General features: G+C 49.7%; 6 protein-coding genes across 6 annotated transcripts; 4 read left to right on the top strand and 2 right to left on the bottom strand.

Annotated features, from left to right (window-relative positions):
- Positions 1 to 1,650: 1,650 nt before the first annotated feature.
- DCS_06083 (uncharacterized protein) lies at positions 1,651 to 3,263 on the bottom strand (the record flags this gene model as incomplete). The annotated part of the gene is made up of 4 exons (XM_040803374.1): positions 1,651 to 2,132; positions 2,239 to 2,469; positions 2,538 to 3,153; positions 3,219 to 3,263. 4 exons carry the CDS (start codon positions 3,261 to 3,263, stop codon positions 1,651 to 1,653), a joined length of 1,374 nt encoding a protein of 457 aa, XP_040653478.1.
- Positions 3,264 to 10,753: 7,490 nt separating this feature from the next.
- Positions 10,754 to 11,152, bottom strand: DCS_06082 (uncharacterized protein; the record flags this gene model as incomplete). Its single annotated transcript, XM_040803373.1, has 1 exon — positions 10,754 to 11,152. The coding sequence occupies one exon, from the start codon at positions 11,150 to 11,152 to the stop codon at positions 10,754 to 10,756; it is 399 nt and encodes a 132-aa protein (XP_040653477.1).
- Positions 11,153 to 12,099: 947 nt separating this feature from the next.
- On the top strand, positions 12,100 to 13,286 carry DCS_06081 (uncharacterized protein; the record flags this gene model as incomplete). The annotated part of the gene is made up of 4 exons (XM_040803372.1): positions 12,100 to 12,141; positions 12,325 to 12,680; positions 12,762 to 12,771; positions 12,816 to 13,286. 4 exons carry the CDS (start codon positions 12,100 to 12,102, stop codon positions 13,284 to 13,286), a joined length of 879 nt encoding a protein of 292 aa, XP_040653476.1.
- Positions 13,287 to 13,319: 33 nt separating this feature from the next.
- Positions 13,320 to 14,784, top strand: DCS_06080 (uncharacterized protein; the record flags this gene model as incomplete). The annotated part of the gene is made up of 3 exons (XM_040803371.1): positions 13,320 to 14,111; positions 14,157 to 14,610; positions 14,654 to 14,784. 3 exons carry the CDS (start codon positions 13,320 to 13,322, stop codon positions 14,782 to 14,784), a joined length of 1,377 nt encoding a protein of 458 aa, XP_040653475.1.
- Positions 14,785 to 14,921: 137 nt separating this feature from the next.
- Positions 14,922 to 16,640, top strand: DCS_06079 (uncharacterized protein; the record flags this gene model as incomplete). Its single annotated transcript, XM_040803370.1, has 5 exons — positions 14,922 to 15,156; positions 15,309 to 15,680; positions 15,718 to 16,319; positions 16,388 to 16,414; positions 16,458 to 16,640. The coding sequence occupies 5 exons, from the start codon at positions 14,922 to 14,924 to the stop codon at positions 16,638 to 16,640; spliced, it is 1,419 nt and encodes a 472-aa protein (XP_040653474.1).
- Positions 16,641 to 18,829: 2,189 nt separating this feature from the next.
- On the top strand, positions 18,830 to 20,268 carry DCS_06078 (uncharacterized protein; the record flags this gene model as incomplete). Its single annotated transcript, XM_040803369.1, has 3 exons — positions 18,830 to 19,915; positions 19,985 to 19,990; positions 20,056 to 20,268. 3 exons carry the CDS (start codon positions 18,830 to 18,832, stop codon positions 20,266 to 20,268), a joined length of 1,305 nt encoding a protein of 434 aa, XP_040653473.1.
- Positions 20,269 to 21,483: the final 1,215 nt, after the last annotated feature.

Here is a 21,483-nt window from a genome sequence, read left to right as displayed (position 1 = left end):
ACCAACAAAAAGGGGCAAACAAGCTCAAACAACCTCTCATCGAAACCTGCTAACGAATGTAGGATAAGACCGCATATCAAAGCAAGATCCCTAGTGGCATTAATCAGCGGACCTATGATGTAAAGTACTGGCTGCGATACGTTTATAATTGACGGCATCTAGTATTCTACTCTCGGCTTCCCGTTCCTACCCGACCAACACCAATATCTCCCCCAATCCCAACCCCAGTACATTCTTCTCCGCGCCTCAGGCAAACACTGATACACACTCAATGTCCGAAACAAAAAAGCGGAAAGGCAAAGGCTTTCGAATCAGTGGTACCTACGGAACCAATCCTTTTGGTACATTTTCACCAACTTGTCCTTGCACGGTTACACGACGACACAGCCATGCCGTTGCTGCCGCCTAGGGTTTCCCTGCCGAATTCAGGCCGTTGGCTTCAGAACCACAAGTCCTGCCTTAACATGGTTCGCTGGAAGGATGATTTCTGCTCCGTGAGCACCTCGCCATTCCGACTCCTTTCTGACTCAAGTCATGGCAGCCACCAACGTCCCGCAGAGACTGTGATACATTGTAGCTGCTTCTCAACCTTTTGTTCCAACCGTATCCTTAAGTTCCCCTTGTTCTACTTTCAGCAAGCGCCGCTATGTTTGTTGCGACGAAAGCGTTACAATGGTGAGCAATCCGTCCTGTCGCCAATTTCTTGATCCACCTTCTGACATCACATCGCCATCCGGTGACTGAATTAAACAGAAGAGTTTGAACAAATATAAAACTCCCAAACGTCAACTATTCTACCATAGACAAGCCCGAACTCGTATGGGCGCTATAGATTAAAACTGATACTGCCGACTAGCAAGCCTTTGGCGCCCTCGCATTCGCCTCGCTCGACATATTCGCCGTCCCCATACTGTCGCTCGACATATTCGCCGTCCCCATACTGCGTATGATTCGTTTGAGAAACCTTTCTTCATCTATACCCTGCCCGCCTATAACATCCGATCGCAGTCAGGAATTTTACCTTACGGACCCGCCACTTCCATGGGTATAGGCCAAACCCTCTTGCCCTCGTCGTGACGCTATTGTACCTATTTTTTGTTTTGTCATTTTTTCGGGAGCGAACTGATGGCTTAACTTTTTCTTTGAGTTTTCTCTTCTCTAGCTTCTGTCATATTGTTGCACTCCTGCATAAATCGCCTAAAAGTATACGAGGCACACAGTCGTTAATGGTATACTTAATTATATAATATAGCATATGGTATGTGACAGAATTTTGGGTATAAAATGCAAGTTTAAAGTTTGTATGCAATATGCTGTGACAGATTCATTTATAGTATCTCACGCTGGATCTATCGATAGCCGTGCAGTAAAGATACAAGGCTAAAACCCTTTCCCTAGACTAGGAAGCCAAGTCCTTCGAGCCTATCCCTCTTGCTATATATACTGCTTATGAGAAGTCGCGAATTGCAAACCATTCTCAGGCTATGGATACAATATAGCAAATTCCTGGATCCAACCAACTGAAAGGCATATGAAAACTTGGAATATGTTACTATATATAGATGCGTACGTATTCTCTATTATAGTGCAGTTCGAATGCTATATCATACGCCGGGCTCCTGCGACCTTCCGGAAGTACATATTCCAGAGTCAGCCACGGGCCAAACTTGTATTATGCGATACGTGAATCGCGCCCCCTGTTTCCGCTGGGGTTGAAAGCCACTCGGGTATATAATTCTCGCCTTCTAAAATCAGCATTTCCCCATTGAGGTTAACATAGGCGTTACTAGTTTCGCTATACTCGAGGGAGGTAGCTGAGGCAGCCGTCGAGGTCTTGCCATCATTTCCCGCGGGTGTAGGCGACGTATCCAGAAAAGTACCGGCACTCTGTTCGGCAGTAAACGCAAGTCCCATTCCTGTTGCGTGAGTTTTATGTTTGGTGTTTGGCCGGAAAGAGGGTGAAATAACGGTAGAGGTCCAATTCATACAAGGTTCGTATTCATGGGGGCAAGCCTCTTTTATCATATTATCTACTTCGCCTGTTACAGAAGAATCCGTATATTGAGCGACATCGGCGGCATTATTGCAGTAAAACGTGTCCTCAGTGTTGGTAATGAATTTTCGATCTCTAGCTAGGCTCAGAGGTTCAGTCAACAATTCTTTCACATTGTCTACATCAGTATACTAGTTTGTTCTTACGTGGAATACAGGTAGTGGAGATGGGTAAGAATAACGTACTGGTTTTGCCGTTCTTGAACATCTCGACCTGACGTGCTATCCTGAAGAGCTCGTTAAGGTGTAGTGCTTTTTCCGAGTTCTTTTTGTCCCTGGTAAAGAAAGAGGCGAGATGCACCCTCGTTATCTGCTCCAACTTGTCGATATTTAGGTCTTGCTGCCTAATATCGTAGTGCTGCTTCGCTACTGGCTCCGTAACTAGGTCGATAATGTAAACGAGAAGATATACACGCTCTTCTCTCAGGTATAGTATAAGTACTCGTCCTCAATTTATTCTTTTTCAAGAGAGACCTTGGACATACCTCGCTTTTGCAAGTGATCAGGCTCCTTGTGCCGGACCCGGTCATCTTGTCGAGGACCCCACGGCTTAGGCCACCAGCCAGGCGTCCTTTCCTTCATGCCGCTATACGGGTACTTGGTCTGTTTATTGGGTTCAATGGCCTTAATCCAGACTTTAGCTAACAGCCTACACATCATCTGCTGGCATTTGCCTAACTGACGCTCCAGGATTCTCCGGACAGCCAATGAGTCGCTAGTCTTAATGCTTCCCGGTAGTTGCCATTGCGTCGTCATCGAACTATCTACCTTGGACCTACTGTGCTCCCCTCGACTCCAGCTTCGGTCTTCTCCGCCGTATTGTAGGTGACCAGAGCCTCTCTGGGCTGGGACGGCGGAAAAACCGGTATATACATCATGTGCGGACGAGTCTGGACGTGAAGGTGAAGTCCGGTGCTCAGTCGAGGAGATTGTTTGCAGAAACTTGTTCATATCGAAGAAGGCCGGTACGCTGTTGGCCTTGGTCGCTGACGAGGGACCGTAGAAGGTAACGTAAATTCCGTCATCAGCAACAGCGGCGACGAAATATTTCGTTACGCCGCCACTAGAAAGCAGCTTGACGGCATCATGAACCCTCTGAGACTAGTAAGTAGATGTATTTCGCATTTAATATTGTTCTTGGTACGGCTAGGAGTGTTTCAGCCTACATTTAGACATTCTTTTGGCTCCAGACTCTGGCCGGAATGGCTCATGTTGGAAGAACCTTGAGAAATTATATTACAGGAACTCGCACGGAGAACTCGACAAACGGCAAATAGCGGGTTGGAGTAGCAGGTCGAGGTAAGGGGTATACTCTCTAAGCACTTCAACCAACTATTACAGCGGTTTCGTATCTGGTGGGTTAAGTGGTATATGGGTGAGATCGTCTTCTCAAGATGATATATTTTCGAGTTCATGCCGTAATCTTTAGGCGAACAGTCTGAGTTTGAGTTTGGATGCATCAGAAACTAGACTCGCAAAGGATGAGACTGATTAAGAGGCAGGCTGGTTGGGCGGGGAATCCCGTGAGGATATAATAGTGACGCCACTAGTACATTATCAAACTATCGGTCCAAGGATAATACGATGACATGTTCGCGTTTCATTGAGCTATCACGTACGCACTGATAAAATTATTGGAATGAAGCGTCCAGCAACATAACGCACGCCCGGAGGCTTGCGCCGATGTCATGCTAAGCAAGCCTCGTGGTACCCAAGCTACGAGAAACTGATACGTACCAAGTCTGGCCCCCTGGGGTGAGCCACCGTACCACTATACTGGCGGCGCCTTCACTGGTTGTGGAATCTATTGGCCAAGCAAACATGATGTTGGAAGAGATGTAAACAAATACAATTCCACCTCCGACGGGGTTACAGGGGGTTTTCATGAACCCGGCTCGCTGACATCTGCTTGTGGAAGCTATTGGACAAGCAAACATGATGGTGGATGAGATATGAACAAATACAATTCCACTCCGACGGGGTTACAGGGTGTTTTTACGAACCCGGCTCGCCGACATCTGCCCGTTACATGCAACGAATGCGTACGACGATGTATCGGTGCCCGTACAAAGGACTTTTGAAGCTTGATAAACACACAGTATGCGCATTGTAATCGCGTTTCGTACCAGCCTCATGCTTACCCGCAATGGGGAAGGGCTCTAAGGGAGATTTTCAAATTTGATTACTTTACGCACATGCACTAGTCACAAAGCTAATCCTAATCAACCCCTCTAAATGGTGGATGAGATGACTACAACGGGGAAAACTGGAAAGGGGGCAGTGTGTCATCTCTTTAGACGATGAGCTGGAAGCCTTGGAAGGAGGTTCTAGCCATGGCTGCTCGCGCATATATCGATATTCTAACCTCGTTGGTGAATCTTTAGGCAAGGAATATCTCAATATTGCTTTCATATTCTCAACCCGAAGCGAAGGAGCAGCGATACGGTTCGGAATGGCTGATGGAATTGTCACAATAGTTGACGGCGCAATCCCATGCCATGTCGACAAGATGGGCGCCCTCTTGGCGAGGGTAACTTCTTCTGGCGTCGGTGCATTTCTGGTCGGTGTTACACCGGGGCCGTTTATTACAGAACCTTTCGACAATACCTACCCTTGAGCGCAGCAGTAATGCCGGCCTGCCGTAACCAATACTCTTGATTGTTGTCCAGTGAGTTCGGCTCCATCTCCGAATCTACGACCATTCAAGCATCGCAGCCAAGGGGAGGAGTGCAAGGCACAGCAAAGTATAAGTATTGGAATCGCTTTATTTGGGGCCATAAGTTTTATGATTATGGCCGGATGCTTGTTTACCTCCACTAGGCACGGATAATCAGGGGCTAGCGTTTTGAGACATAGGGACCACGGCCCAGCTATCGGCACCGCCCATATTTCCAAGTTATGTATTTAGACAGGTACTTGCTGCTTTACATATTTAATCTTAGGTTGGTTTTTAGGTTGGTTTTTAGTTGCCTCTCCAGCTCCGCACACAGAACCAATAGTAACGGGTATAGTGTGGCAATATCCAAAGTCGTTAGGCTATGGTTGCAGCTGCTTGTACTTGTAACAATGTCCCAGTCATCCACCGAGTGTAAAGAATGCTTTCCACGTACCGTTAGGTGCAAACTTTAATTCTAATCCGGTATCTTTCAGTCGCACCATGTACACCATCTTCAAGAACATCAGCTCACTTTCTGGCCACTAATCCCCCCCAAGTGGATGCTTCCGGGACATCAGCGAGCAGCTTAGCGCGAGTGGGAAAGCCAGATGGTCGGTATCTCAACTAAGTACATAGCGCTGCCACGTTACGAGTGGCAGGCGACGCCCAAATTACTTGCAGTAACTCCATCTGTGGCCAATATTTGGCATGATCTTGACATGAACCGTTGAGAATGGTAGCTCAGGAAACGAATTCGCTCTGTTGTTTCATATGCCGAGGCTCTCGACAGAGTGTCCAGCGTCAGATTTCTGCGTACTCGAGCACCTCACATGGCCCACAGGAAATGAAGCAGATGGGCCATCAAGACGGCTTCAACAGGACCAAGAAGAACACCAAGGGGCTGATTCTTTGTCGACCAATCTGACGATAGTCCTCATGTGTGTGTGATCCGCCTAGCGGGACCGAATATAGACTTAGTGATTTTCCTCTGGTCACGTGCTCCGCTACGTGACCCCCCTTTTTCCTGTAACAGGTTCTTTGCCAATGTTGAGAGTTGACGTTCCATTCCAACAACATATTACTGTTGTCTCGGTACAGTTTTGTTTGTCGTGTTGCCCGACGAGTTCAGCAGGTCACGGCCGTCGCCTCTTGCTCATTTTGAAGTGGAGAGGGTGGGAACACGGAGCCGGTCAGCGGCGGTGATTCAGCTCGGTGATTTCAACTCAACTACTCCGTACATGCGGTATTATCAGAAAAGGTTCGTACTATCGATTCGCATTCTCCCACGTGATCCAATTGACCCGGGCAAGGTGTCAGCTCTGTTCGCGGCGCTGTTCTGTTCAAATGCGGTAGCACTTATTCACGAAGAAGCAGTGCTACCGAGCCGCCGCCGGCCACGCTGTGATACAAAAGGTCAGTTAGCCGCCATATCGCCAACTAGGGTGCCCGTCTTGGGGGGGGGGGGGGGGGGGCTGACGTACATGACAATACAGATTGGAAAATAGGACTTTCTAATCATGAACGGAACATGCCAGTGGGGCCTTCGCCTGTTTCAATAACGCTGCATGTCATGGTGTCGTGCCATGCCACACATCCTGCGTCCGACCTCGAGGTGCCTGTCTACTATTGAATCCTATGGAATACGTCGAAGCCACTAGGATTCAACAACGAAAAGATTGCCCACACATTTGTATTGCCTAACCTTATTTCCGTCATGAAGTAAGGCCATCTCAACGGCCGTATCGTGACCTTGCCCGCAATATCAGCAACGAATTTTACTACACAAGCACGAAAGTCGGGGTGGGGTGGGGGGCAAGGCGATAGGGTTATCGAATCACCCAACGGCAACTTCCGTCATGATGAACTAGATAAAGTTATCATAAAATTAGGATAGGCACCAATGCGGCTTTGACTAGGTTGGTTTATTCTCTCTGCCACTTGCCCCTACACGTCCTCCCTAAGCCCTTATTCCAGTCGAGGATTTCGCGTCTTGTACCGTCATGGGTGCGTTATGAAACACTATCGACACATTTCAAACAAGCTGTGGGTAAGGGTGAAGGTGTGTCCTACCACCGGGGTACCAGTACTAACATAATAGCGAAAGGAGAGTTGGAACATAAAGTCTCCGAGTACCAATATGAAGACAATGCTAGCAAGGCCTGGTGAGATACGAGCCAGGCACAATTCAGCGTGCTTGGCCGTGCTATTTCCACCATACCGCGCCGACCTGACTAGGGAGCTAGGAATATCTTCCCAAGATATGGTTCAACTTGTCGATTTCCTCTAGACAAAATGGAAAGACATGCTACAAACAGCACACGCAGCAGGCAATACATTTCCGCATCGAAGAAGTGGTTCGCGCCTCCCATAAGCCAACAATCATCATTCCACAGCCAAAGTCTATTGTCGAACCACATGTCGTTGTCCCATCTCTCGCTCTACCGGTGGCGAATAAACTACGCCTGGTCAGAGCGGTTAGTTAAGAAAACGCCATATCTGGAAGGGCGGGGATCGTTACAACTTCTATTCCAAATATGGTTCCTGATCAATCTGGCCTTTTCTATACTTTTCGCTACAGGAATCGTTGCTGCTTCTTCTTCACCATGGACCTGGCAAAGATCTTGAACAATAGTATTACAACACTGCTACTTGCAACGGTGCTGGGTATAACTAGAGAAACTACTCGTAGTGGACGCCCCCGGTGCCGCTAGTAATCCCGATTTCAATACGACCGATCTTTTGGATCATACTACCGTCTTCAAGACGGATAACGGAAGGTCGGTGATTCCAACGCTAGGTCCGTAAAGGATATTTGATACGTATGAGCAGATATGCTCATATTTGCAGAAATTCTACCGCAAGCATAGTGCTGCGATTGTCAAGAGGGACAGCCAAGGCCGGCATAACTTTGGCAACGGCCATCAACCGACTCGGATCGTTCTTATCTGCGATCGAGGTAGACAACGACCATCGAAATCAGCAAACGTTCGAAAGACAATTTCCCGCAACACCGACTGCGGCTATTGCATTGTAGCCTCTGCAACAAAACAGACAAACTGGAAGCAGTCGTACCGTACTGTGAATGGCTGTTACAACTACAGCCCGTCGGTTGACTCGTCCGCCTACAACATCCATCGTCGGCGGACAAAGGAGCAGCGAGAGATGCAGCAGGATATCGCAGACTGCGGCCTATCAACTCGGGAGATGACTGGATCATCCGACACCGGTCGGATACCTCTCAGCGATAATTTCGTCCCAAGGATAGGTACAACAACCGTAAACGGTTGGTATTACATAGGAGTGCAAATCCAAGTAATGGCGGAGAGCGCTCTTCCATTCCAGGCCTCGTCGATTCCATCCCATTCAGACTTCTAACATTGCGGCCACCGGATTCTTCGTGATGGGCCGTTCACATGAAGCTCTAATTCATTAGCCTTTCTCCTGTCCGACTTGCATGCTGTGCAACCATCCAAGATAGATGTTTCAATTCACTCACAAACAAATACCATTACTGTCAACAGCCGATTTAACGAAAAAATATAACAAACTCTAAGAAAACTTTGGCGGATAGTGACGCTGGACAAAAGCACTAGACGAGTCATGACTGCTCACCAGATTCGAAGCGCGCCAAGACCAGGCAAGCAACAGTCGATAAATCGCTCGAAACCGAATAAAGCGCAGATGCAGAGCCGAAGGGGAAGAAGCCTATTACGCAGAACCGTAAAAGGACACGACACCGAACCAGAAGAGCATAGCCCATCCAGCATACTTGAAGAATGCGTTATTTGTATTTCTTATCTGCAGTCGCGTAGAAATCGACGAGCCAGAAAAGTAGACGATATTGCGTAAAGCTTTGTTCTCCTTCGTCCTATTGCCAAGGACTCCAAGCTAGGCAGTGAGGCCAAAGATTTGAGCACCACGAGACTACTCGCACTGCCGAAGAAGGTCCTTCCCACCAGTGGCAGAGACCTCTTTATAGCATTTGTTCAGATATATGCGATGGTAATGTGACGACCTGAAGACGCAGTTTCTGGCATCGTCAGAGTACATAATCAAGATGGCGGGCGTACGACACTCACCTACGACTACACCAGTTGAGGAAGAGGTCAATTAAGTCAGCCACCCCTCAGATGGGCAACCCCCAAGATAGGCACCCTATTTAGCTCCTTCATAATATTTATCAACTTAATACATTGCAACCGCGTTTTTTCGTGCTATTTAACTATAATCAATTAAAAAAATATACCTACAGTATCCCCTGTGCCTAAGCTACCTACCTATACCGAAGAAGCAGTCCAAATAGCTCTTTATGCTATTCAAAACGGGCTACTGCAGCAACAAGCTGCCCTTCAGTCTGGAGTTCCGCGTCAAACGCTCCAGCACCGATTACGCAGCAGCCTTCGAATTAAAGATGCAAAAGAAATATCGCGGCGGCTCTCCAAGGATCAAGAAAAGCATCTATGCGATTGGGTCCTTGCCCAAGGCGCGTTGGGGCTACCGCCCTTACATCAACAATTGAAGGTCTTTGCCGGCCGTATTCTTGTTGCTGGAGGTAACCTTCAACCTCTCGGTAAGAACTGGATTGAAGGTTTCTTGCGCCGTAACCAAGAAGTCAGTACGGTACGAGGCAAGCCTATCGAATGCACGCATTTAAATAGGGCCTCTATTCCTCGAATTAAGTCCTGGTTCCAATTACTAAGGATGCCGGCCCTACAGGCTATCTTACCCCAACATCGATAGAATATGGACAAAACGGGGATCCTAAAGGGCCTTGGCAGAAATGGCCTAGTCCTAGGGAGCTCGGAGAGGAAGATACAGCTGAAAAAGCGACTCGGATCGCGTTGTTGGACTACAATCGTGGAGTGTGTTTTTGCTTCGGGCCAGGCCCTAATGCCACTGGTCCTCTTTAAGGGTAAGGACCTTCAACACCAGTGGTTTCCCGAGGAATTAGCCCCATACGATCAATAGTGCTTTACAACGACAGATAAGGGTTGAGCTAATGACGATATTGCGTTAAAGTAGCTAAAAGAGGTCTTTGTAACCGGGACAAAGGCATCGCAGACTAACAAACAGCAAGGATATTGTTGATGGGCACGGAAGCCATACAATAGATGATTTTATGTACGAATGCTTCGAAAACGGTATCTTCCTTCTTTTCTTACCAGCATACGCCTCACACGTCCTCCAGCCTCTCGATATGTTGTGTTTTCACCTATTAAGGCAGCCTACCGCAAGGCAATTGAAGGTATTGTATTTCTAGCCGGCAGCCAAGATACAACGCCAATTGGTAAGGCTACCATTCTAGAATGCTATAGTAAGGCCCGGGTAGTAGGTCTTACGGAACGGAATATAAGGGAGGCTGGAAAGGATCTGGACCATGGCCCGTTAATATGGCAAAGCCATTATTGAGCCGCCTTATCTTACAAGACAAGCCTACCGCTATTCCAGAAGACGAGGCCCTTAGAAGGCAGCTTGACGATAGCTATGATGCTTTACAAACACCCAAACGATCGCATGATATTCAGGTCCTTGTTGCAATGGTATACGCGCCCGGCCAAGTTGATCGGACTGCTAGGCGGCTATTTTGGAAGATTGGCTAGGGCCTTGATGCACACAACACTAACCTTGCAGAGGCCCAGGCAAAAATCGCTCAATTGGAATATTAAGTCTATCGACTTAAGCCTCAGAAGAAGTAAAAAGTAGCTCAAGATCTCAATGAGCGCTTTGCACAGATTGGTACAATTGTTGAGACTCGAGCCAGACTTCGTCAGGTACTAGATCCGGCCCCCGTAGCCGCCTTGACTTCTAGCTTTGACTTTAAAAGCCTCTGCTTTGAATAGCAGCTTGAATAGATATATTGGATATTTTATTTTAATATTATAGCCTTGATAATGCTGTTTTTGGGCCTTGAAGTTAGCTGCCTTGTCGTTAATTAGGGTGGCCGTCTTGGGGGGGGGGGGGCTGACTTAACACCTGCTTGCTTCTTGCTGTAGCAAATCTATTGATTGGTTCCTACGAATTGACCCTATTTGGACCAAACCAACATCAAGCAATACACACAATGCAGCAAATTGCCAACGCCAATACATCATCAACATGAGGGTATGTCACATCGGCGCAGCAAGGGCTCGCCTTAAGGGAGAAAGTGGGCATCGACGGAACGGTCAGGCAGGGCCGATAGAGGGCTAAATAAATAGCAGCAGCCCTCTGGGCGACAACAGCACCCTTCTTGAGGACGTCAACGTGCTCCTGGAGACATCTGTACTCGGCAAAGGTCTCGACGTCGCGCATGAGCTGCTCGCGGGCAACATCCTCGAGGAGATTGCGGATCCTGGCGCTGGTTAGACATGGGATTACACAAAATTTTCTTTGTAATGCGTATTCTGCCTCGAGATTCCGGCTGAGATCGACCTGCTTGGCGAGGGAGGGGCCCTGTTCCTCCATAATGTCACGACCCTTGGGGCTCGAGCTGCGGCGCGGTTAGCTCGTTGGTCCATGGAAAACTACAGGCAAGGCGACATGCAAGTTGTCTGCCATGGCGGGCCAGTATCGGGTTTGCCGTGACTTGGATGCCAGGCGGGAGGAATATTGGTGAGGGTGAGATGAGTTGCTTCACCAAGAGGCAACGGGGGAGGAGAGGAGATAATACAGCAGTGATTGACAACAAGGGGACAATGGAGGCAGGCGAGACAAACAGACGAAAGACAATAGCTATTAGAGCAGGTGAGCAGCACCAATCCGACTCACCCTAGCCGAAAACACAACGTCAGACCAACAATGTACGCAAGTCCATCCCGGCATCCATGTCCTGTTGTTACGAGTCATTGTAATGGGTATACAATGGCCGGATGTAGATATAGATACTGCATCTTTTGCCCTGGCGTGACGGTGGTTTTTGGTGTTGGGAGCTCTGAAGCCTTGGATGGAAAGAGGTCGTTTGGCCCACCAGCCAAGGCCAGCGCAGTAAGCAACGATCCCCGCAGCCGCGTGACACGTGACAGCTCCAAACGCCGATGTGACAGTCGACTAATAGCAAATCAGCAACGCGCCATGCCACGACAACAACAACATCAAGAAGAAAACCAATAGATTGATTCTTACCCATCTCACGATACTTGATTCGTTGTAGCCCTGGTCGGTCCATTGTTACATCATACTCCGTACATGTCCACTCATGTCGCATTGCTATGGCACAGCTCAGCCAAACGACATTGGTGGAGGTCCTTCTTGCTATCGAAGGTCTTCAAAAGATATTTCACTTTGGGGCCGGGTCCAGATCCAGGGGCGGGTCCAGCTCCAGCTAGCCCGTCGCCATCGATGCGTCCGACGCGAAGGATGACGACCAGCGGACGAGTGCAAGATACGTTGCGATGACAGGAAAATGCGTCCACATGGGCCTCGAAGCGAATCACGACGCGAACGACGCGAGTCACGTCAGTGGGCCATGATGGCGAAAGAAGCGACGAAGTGAAGTCACGCAGTAACCCTAGACCGCCAAATCGATAGTGCAGAGAGTACTGGAGACGCTGGGGAAGATGGGCAGTGAAATGGTGGAGCTGAAACATCGAGTATCCGAGCAAAACGACAGGATCAGGAAGTTGAACGCCACTGTCTAGAAGCAGAGCACCATCATTCAAGGACGGGAAGATCTCATCCGAGGCTTGGAGGTCCAAGTCCAGGAATCCAAGGAAGAATTTCAACGCAAGAGCGATGTGCACGACGCGGAACTAAAGCAGGGTCATCGGGATCTTCAGAGAGAGGTTGCCGCTGTGAAAGAGCGATTGGCCCAGCTCACGCAGAACCTGAATGCTTCGGAGGAGGTGACTTTGTCGAGCGGCACTCGAGCGGCACTCGAGCAACGTTTGCCGACATTGCGCGAGCCCGCTGACCAGTCTATCCAGCGTAGCTGTTCCAAGAAAGTAGCAGACAACCAGCGATCCTCTCCAATGTACCATCGACACATCTCGCATCAGTGAGTCGAAGAAGAACAACGCCCAAATCGGATCAATTCGCCAGGCCATCGAGACTGAGATGAGAGCGATGAACGGACAAGAGACCTCGAGGTGCGCAGCAGTCATAAGAGTCCCGGAATGCCTTTCGAGTCAAGATCGTCTGCGGAGACGAAGCCGAGCTTCAGATGGTCAAAGAGGCTGCGCAGAAGACAGCCGTGGAAGGTTCGCGAGTTATGCGAGACCAGCTATATCCGGTCCGAGCCGACAACGCCAACAGTACAGCAATCCTTGATGCGGATGGCAGCGTTCTGCCTGGAGCGATCGAGGCCTTGAGTGCCGAAAACAGAGTGACCCTTGGCAAGATTTCCTGGTTGAGCAAACGAGAGTCTGGCAAAGCGTACGGATCCATGGTGGTGTATGTCACCGAGAAACGCGACGCAGAAAGGCTTCTGGAAGGGTACTACTTTGACCTAGCGGGAGAGGCAGCCAGGAGATCGGTCACAAAGTATATTCATGCAAGAAGCAGCGGACATGCGGCAAGTGCGCAAACGTTGGGCATCACCACCGGAAATGCACCGCGATTGACACAGAATGTGTCCCGTGTGGCGGACCGCACTGGTCATTAAGCTGGCAGTGCAGGATGAGGAATCCCAGCAGTGATGCTTGAGTCCCTCCGCATCCTACAGCTGAATGCACACAAGAGTGATGTAGTGCAGCAGAGTCTGATGAACGACGAGGACCTAAAGGATTTTGCCGCACTGGCGATATCTGAACCACACGCGCGCAACATCGACGGAAAGGTGCTGACGAGTCCTACGGGACACCATACCTGGACAAAGATGATACCAACGTGTGTTCGTAACGGCCTATGGCCGATTCGCAGCATTCTCTGGATCCGAAGTGACCTTGAGGCGGAGCAAGTGCCTGTGCCGTCGGCCGATCTCACAGCAGCGGTACTCCGACTTGAGGGAAGGGAGGTGTTGGTGGTGTCAGTGTATGTGCAAGGAAAGAACGAAGAGGCGCTGACGAACGCGATGGAACTATTACGCGACGTGATTGATCGCTTCCGCAATGGGACAGGGAGACGTACCGGTGTGGTTTTGGCGGGGGACTTCAACCACCAGGACCTCCTCTGGGGCGGAGATGAAGTGTCAGTAAGCAGACAAGGAGAGGGCCAGCCCATCATTGACCTGATGGACGACTTTGGTCTTAGCAGCATTCTCCCGAGGAGGACGAAAACGTGGCAGAGGTCGGACGAGGAGAGCACCATCGACTTGGTGCTGGCATCGGCGGAACTGGCGGACGAGTTGACATCCTGCGTGATTCATCCAACAGAGCCCGGAACAGACCATAGAGCGATTCAGACGACCTTCGACATTCAAGTACCGGAGCGCACTTTTCCGCAGCGCCTGATGCTCAAGAACGCGCCATGGATTGCCATCGCAACCAGGGTCGAGGACAAGCTTCGGCCTCTTCCGTAGACTGTGGGGGTGCAGACGCAGGCGGATCATCTCATGCGGTTGGTCACCAAGGCGCTTCAAGATCTGACTCCTCGAGCCCAGCCGCCGTCATACGCGAAGCGATGGTGGACAAAAGACCTGACGCGACTCCGTCGGACGTACACGTATCGGCGCAATCAAGCAAGGGCACAGCGAAGAGCCGGTCAACCGCGGCCTGATCTGGAGCAGCGCGCCAAGGAGGCTGCGAAGGAGTACCACGACAATTTGCGGAACCAAAAGAAGACCCATTGGGATGACTTTGTCATCCAAGGGAGCAACATCTGGAGGGCTGCCAAGTATCCGAAGCCTGGTACGGAGATGATGGATGACAAGGTGCCCCCGCTGAAGAGAGCCGACAGCTCGATCACCGAAAGCAAGGGCGAGCAAGCCGAGGAACTCCTGAACACCTTCTTTCCGCCTCTGCCAACGAGGATCGAGCCGGAGGGCGAACGTCCGCAAAGAAGAAATAGTCATGCCTGACCTCACCTTGCAAGAGATTGAGAAGGTAATGGCGACGAAGCCCTGGAAAGCGCCTGGTGAGCATGGCCTTCCTGCGATCGTGTGGATGAAGCTCTGGCATATGGTCAAGCACCGGGTGTGGAGGCTCTTCCGCTCATCGCTCTGAGAGGGCGTGGTGCCTCATCAATGGCGAACGGCCATGATTATACCTCTGGGGAAACCGGATAAAGGAGACTACACCCTGGCCAAGGCGTGGCGACCGATTTCTCTCTGTCGACGCTTGTCGAGATTCTGGAGGCAGTCATGGCGGAACGCATCAGCTATGCAGTCGAGACTCAAGGGCTTTTGCCCACGAACCACTTTGGTGCACGGAGGCGCAGGTCCGCAGTTCAAGCACTCGTGCTTCTGCAGGAGCGAATTTACAAGGCCGAGAGAACGGGCAGAATGCTCAGCCTCATCAGCTTTGACGTCAAAGGCGCATACAACGGAGTGTGCAAAGAGCGAATGCTCGAAAAGATGAAAGCCCGAGGCATCCCGAGTCGACTGGTCAATTGGATAGACGCATTCTGCTCGGCACGGACCGCGTCGGTGGCTGTCAAGGGGCACACATCTGAGCAACAAACCCTACCGCAGGCCGGTCTACCCCAGGGGTCTCCTCTGTCGCCAGTGGCTTTCTTTTCTTCAACGCAGACCTGGTGCAAAAACGGATCAGTAATAACGGTGGCTCCATCGCCTTCGTGGAAGATTTCTCTGCCTGGGTCACGGTGCCAACGGCAGAGTCAAACAGAAATGGTATCCAGTCGATTATCGATGGTGCGCTTGATTGGGAGAAGCGCAGCGGCGCTACATTTGAAGCAGAGAAGACATCCTTCATCCACTTCACACGCATCGCGGAGCGCGACAGCGACCTGTCTCTCATTATCAAAGGAAACGATGTCAAGCTGAAGAGCAACGTGAAGCTGTTGGGGGTCATCATGGACAAAGCGCTTCGCTGCCAGAGCGGCCGCCAAGGGGCTGGCCGTAGCCATGTGTTTGAAACGACTGAAGATGGCTTCGCCACAGGTAGCGAGGCAACTGTTCGTCGCGACCGTGGCGCCAGCCATGGACTATGCCTCAAACGTGTGGTCGCGCGCGTACGGGGTGAAAGAAGCGGCGTGGATTGGCAGGGCCCAGCGAATCGGAGCCCAGGCTGTTACGAGAGGCTTCCGCACGGTGGCAACGGTAGTGGCCGAGGCCGAGGCCGGCGTGCAATCGTTCCGAGAACGGCATGTTGAAGCGGCAGCGAAATTCTGGATAAGGATGCGGACGCTCCCGGAGACGCATCCTCTGACATCGTTGAGGCCCAAACTGAACAGGAGGTATGCGTCGCTAATGCAGAAGCTCGCCTTGGCGATGGGAAGCCGAGACACCAAGCGCCTGGAAGTCATCCGCGAGTTCGCACTGGCGCCGTGGGACGAACGAGTGCAGGCAACCTATAAGGCAGACCGAGTGGAGGTGTTGAAGTCGGATGACCCGGAGGACATCACTATTGCGACGTCCAGCTCGCAAAGGGAAGGCAAAGTCAGGTTGGGAGGCGGCGTTCGGGATGCTTCCCGCGACAGCGCAGACGAAGTGCTGGCCAGCTACTCGGTCACTCTCGGCTCCAGTGTTGAGCAGAATGCCTACACAGCACCAATCCGATGCAATCGCCACGGCTCTGAGGTGTGTACCTCTCGGTCTTCATGACCGAGATCTCACGGTTGTGACGATCAACCGCTCTGTCCTGCAAGTCATCGGGCGGCCACGGCAACAGTCTGGTCAGTGCACGATACGGGGATACTTCGTTGGGTGCCTGCAAAGAATGAGGAGTTCACTCTAGGGCCACTGGCCAAAATGCAAGCGAAAATTGCGACGCGAGACGAGTGCGTCGCCGAACCAGCAATTTTCAGCAAGATCAACGACGTTACGACTGCTGCTCAACGAACACGCTCGCGTTCGTCAGATCCCGGAAGGGGTTTGAAAGCACTCAAGGCGCATCGATAAGGCATTGCCGGTCAAGCACACCCGCAAGTTGTACGACGAGCTAACAAGAAAGGAATCCGAAATGTTGATACAACTTCGAACTGGCAAATCGCGGCTGAATAGCTACCTCTGCAAAATCGGGTGGTGGAATCGGATGAGTGCACTTGTGGGCAGTCTGCAGAAACGGTGGAGCGTTTCCTCTTTCGATGCAGAAGATGGACGGTACAACGAGAGACCATACTGCAATATGCGCGCGGAAAGGTGGGGGACTTGTCTTTCTTCCTAGGAGGCAAGGCAGAGTCAGACGACGACAAGTGGCAATCTCATATTGGGGCTGTGCGTGCGACGATACAGTTCTCATTGGGGACAAAACGCTTCAGTATGGACCGTTAACGGGCCATGTACTGATCAAGAACAATCATACAAACACAACAGCCTTAAACTTGGCAGACGGCGCTTCAGCCGCTGAAGGTAGGACGCTGAATACTTGGAGAAACTGACCTTCAAGCAGGCCTGTCATGTCACAGAGAACGAGGATGGAAACAGATGGAAGAAGCGTTGGGCTTTAAGTGAGAAGAAACTATGCATATATCTAGTAGGTACATAACTTCGCGAAGTGGCTCTATGGGGGAACCCTCCGGGCGTAATACAACCAAAAAAAAGAGGGTGTTGACCACCAAAACGGGCCACCCAGCAAATGGGCCAATTTCTTGATTCGTGTCGATTCAGCCCTTACGAATATACCGCCCACAACCCTCTGCTTCAACTATATACAATGGTTCTAGTACGCCGTCATGGCGCGTTTTCCTGGCTATCTTCGCGTTGGCTTCAAACTGCCTTTTCAAGGCGTTATGGTGCCTCGTAGCCGCTCGCTTAACCAGCTGTCTCGCAGTCTCAAGAGCGTTGTTATCGGACTAACGAACCATTCGACAACGGCCGTCAGATACTGTTATGACCCCCCTGACTGTAGTGGCCTATTCTTTCCAACTTTGCGTTATTTCCGTAGATCTTCAGCCATCTTGGTACGAGTTAGGTCCGTCATGGTCTGACGGAGCTCAGTCGACTGGACCAAGGTTCCCTGTCCATCTCAGTCTTTAAAGGCTGGCTGTAACTCCTCCAATGCTTCCTGGAGGCCTTCAATTTTGCCGGCCATCCCATTCAAATTCCGTAGTGTATAGAGAGTATCGAAGGCGATGATGACAGGTTGTTTGGTGGTGGGATTGTTACCTCTTTCTATGAGGCTGGATGTAATTCTTGTATCTGATCAAGGATTAGATGTGGGTTCCAAGGCACGGTACCGATCTTCCTGAACGCAGATTGAATGGTAGGAATCTTGAAGGCTAGTCGTCGTACCGGCTCGGTCGTTGCCAAGAATTCTGACTTGGTGATATGCAGACATCCATCTCTTACAAGGATGTCCAACGCTTTCGGGTGGTAGTGCTTTAGCGTTTGGAAGACAGCTACATATCTAGTGGTTGTAAAATATGTGTAAGATGTGGTGGCATTGCAAAAAGTATGATGTTCTTTTCTTGGCAGAAGGAAATAAATTCAATAGTTTAATGTGATCCATGGCCATCCAAGATTAGTAGGCGTTTGCTGCTAATTGAAGCTCCATAACGATCGAAGTGTTGAACCTACTGAAGGCTTAGTTGGACATTTGAATAACCACTACCTGATAGAGCAATAACTGTCTCATCATGAATCTCTCGTATGTTGTACCAATGTGACATGTGAAGCTGACCAGTTAGTATCAGGAAGCCAGGTATATATTGCCCATCAGCAGATATTGCATCAATTGCCGTTGCTGACTCCCGATTCTCTGGCATACTAACTAGATATGCTTTTTTTTTCTTTGTTGGATGGACCTTCACAATAGCTAGTATACAATTATGGTTACAGCCATGTGACAGCCACCAATATAGGTCCAATAGATAGGTAAAAGGAGGAGATCCACCTTATACGACTGTACCAGGTTGGATAACCTACCTAGGTAACTAGAAGGGTAAGGGATACGCTTCCCACACACTTATTCAACACAAGAATTTCTACCAGTATTATCTATATTCCAAATAAGAAACTCTCTTGTTGTTTGATAATTTGTTACTCGGCGAATAATGGTCATGGCTTCTTGCAAAATCAACCGATTTCAGCGGTTTTTGGTCATCACCATCTTGGCCATAGCGCAACTGTGCGATGCACACTTTGGAATCATGCTGGACGACAAGTTGAGTAATCTCAAAGACAAAGATGGCAACCCCAGGGGCCAAAATCTCTTCGTCTCGCGCCTCCAAGTCCCAGAAGGCCACCGCGCCCTTACCCAGGAAGACCTGGTAACAATTGGCAAGCAAGCGCGGGTAGAGGTAGACGAGCTTGCCAAAAAGAAGAACACTGATGCTCCGGGAATGGTCAGCGTCCTCAAGGTTGACAATGAAATCTTTATTGCAGGGTCGATAAAGAACGCGGCAGGCAACAAGAATCGCGACCCCCGTCCCCACGACAAGTATCCGGGAACGGAGATGACGCACATCATCGACCAATGCGGAGGCCACAGAACGGGCGGATCCTGCGGCGAGATTGCTGCACTGGATCTGTACTACAGGACTCGCGGAGATGCCATTAGCAGGCCCAACCCTGCAGACGGGCAAGAGAGCAAAATCAATGACCCTCTAAAAAACAGCATGGTGGTGGCGATCAACCAGTCCGGCAAGGTCCAAAACCCCTGCGGCAACGGTGGAGCGGGATGCAAAGCAGTCGTGGAAAGACTGGAATTGGATGCAGTCAAAACAAAGGTTAAGGCAGCCACGACTCCCCTCGATTTCGACAAGTTCAAAAAATTATATGTCCCCGGCTTCGACGAGTACCAGGCCAGACCCGGAACGCCGGAGCGAAAGACGTCCTCGTCAACGTTAAGGTCCAAAAGCAAGGACCCCGATAGTCCTGATGCCGAACGAACCAAAAGTGAGCACGATGGTCCTGATGCCAAACCACCGTGCATCCAAAAGCGCAGCGCCTTAGTCTGCAACAACGGGAACGGAAAAAAGACGAACGACGAGAAACAAAAAAATGAACAAAAATCAGAGAATCAATTAAATGGCGACAAATTGAAGGATCAAACGCCTACGTCAAGCAAAAATATAAACAGTACCGATTACAAGAACCAAGCAATTGAGAAATCGAAGTTAAACCTCCTTGGTCGTATACGCAGTTTCGGGATGGGCCTTCAAGCTGGTGGTGTGTATGAGCTTTACAATCGGGTTTATGGGCCTGATGGATTAGGACCAAAACAAGTAAGAATGGTATGTTCCTATCTATGGCCGACGCAGAGTCTGATAACCGCAAAGAGCTAATTTGGATTTCAACTCCAGACCATAGTATGTTGCTATTATAATTGTGCATATATCATATTTCGACTATATACTAACGACGTTTACTCCAGAGTTTACTGGAAGCTTATAGTTTTGCTGCACTTGGAGCTGCTGGCGGGAGTTTCGATGAACACGGAAACATTCTTAGAGGTGGTTTTTTCCAGCATATATTAGATCGGCCCGATAATGCTCCTGGTGGGCTTAATGCGTTTAATCGCTGGAGTGTCACGAAGCTGACTAGCAGGAAGGCAGTATGCGCAAAGACTGTAGAATTTTCGAACTAAGGAGGAAGAAAAGAGACAGAAAACAGCAAGGGCGGCGAGGAACGGCCTATATACCCAGACGGTCCGCGCGTCACGTGATGGAGGGTGTAGGGTAGGCTAGGAAGAGAACGATATACGATATCGTCACAGGTACCCTTGATGCATACAATACTACTAACCTTGCAGAGGCCCAGGCAAAGACCGCTCAATTGCAATATTAAGTCTATCGACTTTAGCCTTAAGAAGAAGCAAAAAGTAGCTCAAGATCTCAATGAACGCTTTGCACAGATTAGTATAATTGTTGAGACTCGAGCCAGACTTCGTTAGGTACTAGATCCGGCCCCAGCAGCCGCCTTGACTTCTAGCTTTGACTTTAAAAGCCTTTGAATAGCAGCTTGAATAGATACTCTAGATATTTTAGTTTAATATTATAGCCTTGATAATGCTGTTTTTGGGCTTTGAAGTTAGCCGCCTTATCGTCAATTAGGATGCCCGTCTTGGGGGTGGGGGCTAACTTATATGACAACACAGATTGGGTAATTATGAACGGAATATGCCAGTAGCGCTTTCGTCTGTTTCAATAACGCTGCATGTCATGGTGTCGTGCCATGTCACATATCCTGCGTCCAACCTCGAGGTGCCTGTCTACTATCGAACCCTGTTTTGCCTACGGAATACGTCGAGGCCATTAGGTTTCAACAACGAAGAGATTGCCCACACATCTGTATTCCCTAACCTTATTTCCGTCATAAACTGAGGCCATCTCAACGACCGTATCGTGACCTTGCTTGCAATATCCGCAACGAATTTTACCATACAAGTACGAAAGTCGGGAGTAGGGGGGGGTGGGGGGAGTGGGGGGCAAGGCGATAGGGTTATCGAATCACGCAACGGCAACTTCCGTTACCAATGCGGCTTTGACTGGGTTGGTTTATTCTCTCTGCCACTTGCCCCTATACGTCCTCCCTGAGCCCTTATTCCAGTCGACCATTTTGCGTCTTATACCGTCATCGGTGCGTCATAAACCACTATCGACACATTTCAAACAAGCTGCGGGTGACGGTAAAGGCAGGCTTGCAAATAAATAAATTAGCTCAAATCGGGCATCCAATTCGATTTGACTCGGGAACGGAAATCATCAATTTGATTCAATTTGGTTTGGCTTATGTCCGATTTGGATTTATTTGGATATTTGAATAAACCTACTTTTCTCCCAAGCCGATATATACAGAGCTG

The sequence above is a fragment of the Drechmeria coniospora genome, chromosome 03 (genome assembly GCF_001625195.1).
Source record: "Drechmeria coniospora strain ARSEF 6962 chromosome 03, whole genome shotgun sequence".
NCBI lineage: Eukaryota > Fungi > Ascomycota > Sordariomycetes > Hypocreales > Ophiocordycipitaceae > Drechmeria > Drechmeria coniospora.
The sequence above is the reverse complement of the archived record's forward strand: the minus strand, read 5'-3'. Positions and strand labels throughout refer to the sequence as shown.